The sequence below is a fragment of the Austrofundulus limnaeus genome, unplaced genomic scaffold (genome assembly GCF_001266775.1).
Source record: "Austrofundulus limnaeus strain Quisiro unplaced genomic scaffold, Austrofundulus_limnaeus-1.0 Scaffold463, whole genome shotgun sequence".
Lineage (NCBI taxonomy): Eukaryota > Metazoa > Chordata > Actinopteri > Cyprinodontiformes > Rivulidae > Austrofundulus > Austrofundulus limnaeus.
In genome coordinates this window covers 361,338-366,321 of record NW_013952865.1, presented here as the reverse complement: position 1 = coordinate 366,321, position 4,984 = coordinate 361,338, and the positions used below count along the sequence as shown (strand labels likewise).

The 4,984-nt window shown below is 45.4% G+C and overlaps 1 protein-coding gene across 1 annotated transcript in view; it reads right to left on the bottom strand.

The window, feature by feature from the left end:
- fbln1 (fibulin 1) overlaps positions 1-4,984 on the bottom strand; it is a gene marked incomplete in the record, with an annotated part of 79,992 nt that overhangs the window by 48,648 nt on the left and 26,360 nt on the right. The window contains 1 exon segment of the mRNA XM_014025242.1: positions 799-958. Coding sequence (XP_013880696.1) covers positions 799-958 — 160 coding nt within the window.

Below are 4,984 nucleotides of genomic sequence, written 5' to 3'. Positions count from 1 at the left end.
TTAGTTTTTCAAACAAATTTTGCTGTAACTGCAAGTTTCTCAGTGGATCTGTGTTCAACTACTCCACCTTGGCTGCATTGTTGAGCACAGATCCACTGAGAAACTTGCAGTTACAGCAAAATTTGTTTGAAAAACTAAACTTTTGAGGTTAAACAAATGTACATAATTAATTTCAATAAATTACAATTTAAGAAGGCATGGAAAAAAATTTTTGTATCGAAAAAATATCAAAATAATGACCTGAATCTGAGATAATTAAAAAAGAAAAATACTATGGCTATTTCCATGATTAATGTGCTTCATCTCTGTCTGTAAACATGGATATTGTTGTGTGGTACTTTAACATACCATACCATACCACTTTTATTTATAAAGCACTTTAAACAGCACAAGGCCAACCAAAGTGCTGTACAATAGAAAGACACAACAGGACATAGTCAAAATATAGTCAGGATACAGTTAAAAATATGGAGCATTTATATTTACAGTACATATAGATACACAGTGAGGTTTTGCACCATCTCACTCAGCATAAGTTTGTATTCATTATTACATCAAAACCACAATTTCTACTTGTAATGTATTCACTTATAGCTATAGCATATAAAATCTGCAAGTATTAACAATATGTGTCCACCAGAGGGCAGTGCAGTTTTGTGTTCTACACCAGTTCCAGTCTTTCTAGTTCCTGAATGATCTGACATGAGCAGGTTTTTCTACCATTGTTTACTTTTCTCTTACAAGAAGAGGTGATTTTTTGACACAACCTGAAGAGTTATTATTGTATTTTTTACTCACATTCTATGTTTTCCGTTTGTACGGTCTGGTTGTCTGAAGTGCTATGCACACAGCAGGCCCGTACCACTAGGCTGCACTGGTAACCCACAGACAGGTTGTGGTCACAGGGTATGTTCCGCTCATTGGCTTCCTTCCCCAGAAGGCAACAATCACAGCATATCTACACAAATAAGTTAATATTCGTTATAAACGAAAGACAAAGAACTACAATAATTTTTAAAAGGATTAAAAAATATATATATTATTGCAAATTTTATTTTTCAGCTTTAATGAAACTTGGAAGAAAACATTTAAAGTAGAGGACAGATTATGATCCAGCAGGTAGATCAGATGGCTTTTACTAAAGATTTTCAGACAGACAGACAAGTGATCACACAATAAATGTATATGGATAGAGAAATTCCAAGTGGGAGACCCCAGGAGGGCAGATTTCCAAGACGGAAACCCATAAAAACAAGAGGACATAACAGCTTGGCCTCTGGCTGACAGGAGCTCAGTCCATCACTGGAACTGTCTGTCAGGATTGTGACAGATCAGAGGGGAGGAGGTGTGTGTGTGTGTGTGTGTGGGGGGGGGGGGGGGGTGCTACCAGGAGGCAGGTGGACAAGGCTCATAACCTGCATTTTATTAACAAGCTGCCCAGAATCCAAGAAGTCCATGAAATATCCAGGAAATACTCTCTGCAGCACTTTTGTTTTCAGTAGTTTCTATTTAGAGCCAAGATTATAACTCTTTTTCTTTTTTTCCTTCTTTTTTCTTTTTTTAGGCACTTCAGTAGAAAGCAGAACTGAATAGTCTTAGTTCCTTCATTGTCAGTGACTTTTTTAAAGAAGAAAAAGAAAGATAAGAAAAAAGTGAAATGTAAATGTAATAGAGAGCCCCATCAGCGACCACACGCAGCAAACCCCTGGGGCCAGCAGTGACGACCTCAAAGGCCCCGCCGGAACCCACCGTGCCAGAGCAGAACCAGGCATGGACACAGAGGCCCGGGCCCCCAGGGTGCACCCCTGCCCCCCAGGTCAAGGTCCGACAGGGCCAGGGAACCCACCGGGCAGCCACCAGGCCAAGCTGGCACATGCCCAACCACCCAGCCCCAGACATCGAGAGCCACCAGTGCACCGATGGGCAAAGGCACAACCCACCAGAGGGCAGTGCGGCAGAGGAAGCAGTGGTCCCTCAAATGAACGCTAAGAAGGGGCCGCCCAAGTCCCAGCCTGATAAAAATCCAAGCATACACAGACACAATCACACAATCCCACCCTCATCCTCTCACCCACTCATTCATGACACACAAAATGGATGCCAAATTCAACTCACACTCCCCATACATACACTATACCCCCCAGGTCCAGGATATGCACCTGCCCCCTACAGAGGGCAGCTCACATCCAAACCCAGGAGGTAAACTCCTTCAATCTGGGGCGGAGAGGAGCAGACAGCCAAGTCTCGGCCCGGGCCACACCAGGTCGACTGGCCAGCGCCCTGCACCAGCGAAGCCTCACCCCGGACCACCCACACACACCGCCAATGGCCAAGAGCACACCCTCAACCGACCACCTGCCGGACTCCGGCAGCCACTCCAGCCAGCGGGCCTACCACAGCAACCACGAGCCAGACCCCAGGAGCCCAAACAGCCCCAGGGAAGCCAAAGTGCCCAGCACCCCTCCAAGCCCCATGTCTGCCCACAGCCCAGGCCCCACCATACAGTCTGCACCTCCTCTGGACTCCATCCCCAGAAGGCCAACGGGGAACGGGGGAGTGAAAAAGACCCCGACACACACACACCCACCCTCAGATGTGCTGTTGATGCATGTTGTTCTGTAACGCAATTAAAACGGGGAAGAAGAGGCTGGCATGGTGCCAGTTTCCCCTCCACCCCAACTCTAACACAAAACCCTAAATGTCTAAAAGCAAACATTGGGAGTGGGCACAGGCATCAGTGGCAAGAGTATTCCATCCCGCCCCTTCCTTGCATGCCATAAGTGCCCACCCCCAAGTTCATATATGTAAATATTATGAGGATGTTATGAGTGGATGTCTAAGGTGTACAGTAAAATTGGAGCCCAGGTGGTTATAGCAAACAGAGATGTAAAACTGTTGCTCTTTGTAACACACCTGCACCCCAAAAACCCTACGAGTGCAGTTGAAAATGAAGAGGTGGAGGTATGTGGTGGGGGATGGGGAGAAAACATGATTGAGGGAGCAAAATGTTCCAATATGGGGTCAGCTCCCCCGCTGACCCCAAGTAGGCTCCCCCGTTTCCCAAGACCCACCCAGGGAATGAGGCCCCAAGACCTCTTCCTCCGGACAGACCGCCAGGCCCGGAAAGCCCCAGATCACTGACAGACAGAGCCTGGAGGATCGCCAGAAACCGGGACCAACAATCCACCTGCCCCAGAGCCGTTCAGACCCCAAAGACCTGACCCCCGAACCCCAGCAAGGACGATTCAGCCGAGAGTGCACACCCAGCTGCCGACAGCGCAAGGAGAGACCAAGAGCGAGCCTCAGCCACAACAAAGGGGCCAACCACCCGACCCAGCACAGCTCCCAGCTGCCACCAAGGGCACCCACCCAGCCCCCACCCCAGAAGAAATATTATACCCACCCCATCATTCAGATAACTCTCAGAACATAAACACCCAGGCTGGGTTGGCCTATCCCCTCCCACGGGCCACCGGCCCCGCCCCCAGCCAGCCCAATCCCCCAGCTGATGAAACCTGTAGCCCACCAGCGCACCAAAGCCCCCCTGCCCAGAGCCGGGCACATATCTAACTCTTTTTCTAAACACTCTCTCTGCTTTTTAGCTTTACATCACAGGTCAGCTTGTCACAATTTATTCATTTTATATTTAACCCTTTTGGTACATTTTTTTCTTCTGAACAAGGGATCCTGAGTACCACCAGCTGTGCTGCACTTTGACAACCATAGTTTTAGTGTTTATTAGAGTTACAAAACCTTACTGAGTTCTCAACCAGGAAAAAGACACTTAACGTGTGTTTTCATCTTTTTTGCTTTTCCACAAAGAGAGTTAGAAGTTTGAGAAGCAGAGCATCGTTATACCATACATCACAAAAGTAGAAAAGTAGATACACCGAGCTACTGTTAAACTATAACTCTTTGGTATTTGGACTTGTGCATAAAATACAGTATATTTCATTAGGATATCAGGAAGTTGTGTAAACTTGCTCCAAATTATACATGTTTTAATATATTAAAAAAATTAAAAGCACAAATAATATGAGCATCTTCATTATTACTTTTGATTATGTTTTCATTAACATTATTATATTTACAATGTCAGTAAAAAACATGCAGCCAATTGTCAAGCTTATTGTTTTTCATGGAGACATCTAACACAAATCAGTATTTTATACTGTGATGCAGGATGTCATGCAGAATTACTTTAGTCTCGTAAACAGTGCGGAGGTGGCTGCTGAAAGCATGAAAACACCACGTGTTCTCTGTAAAGCAGCTGTTTGGTTTTGTCTGTTTGATCTGTGGTGGAAAGATGGCAGCTCAACTTGGCAGCTTCTTCTGATGAAGAAAAACTCCATCTCTAAATTAATAAATCCCATTTCATAGTTTAGTGGTGAAACAAGAACACATTGAATTTTCCAACTTTCTCATGATGTTTAAGTGGGTGAAACTCTTACCTTTGAAACAAACATCTCTGGATTTATTTAACACACCTGTGGTGCATTTAAGTACAAACCACTGCCTGAACTCCAAAACTGATCAAGTAGAAACAAGTTGGTGAAACAAAGGGGTTTGTTTCAGGCAGAATAAGAATGCAGAAAGGCTAAACAGTGGTTGGCTGTGAGTCTGTGGAAAGGTTAAAGCGTCTGATCTGGATTTAAAATCTATCTGTCAGCAACGAACTCCATTCCTCCCTGGAGTGATATGCCTCATCCTGCACCCAGCACCCCCCACCCCACCCCACACAAACACACAATCCTTCACAGTGAGGTGTTGTGAAAAAGAAAATATGTCAAGTGTTTTGGTCAGTACCAGGGGTCGGATTTATAAAACTGGCGTACGCACAATTTGAGCCCAGAAACTTGCGTACGCCACTTTTTACGCCAAGGTTGTGATTTATAAAATCCAAACTTGACGTGAAAATGTGCGGTGCCTCACGCCAGCTCTGACCCATGCGTACACTCATTTTGGGTGTGTAGAGGGTCTACAC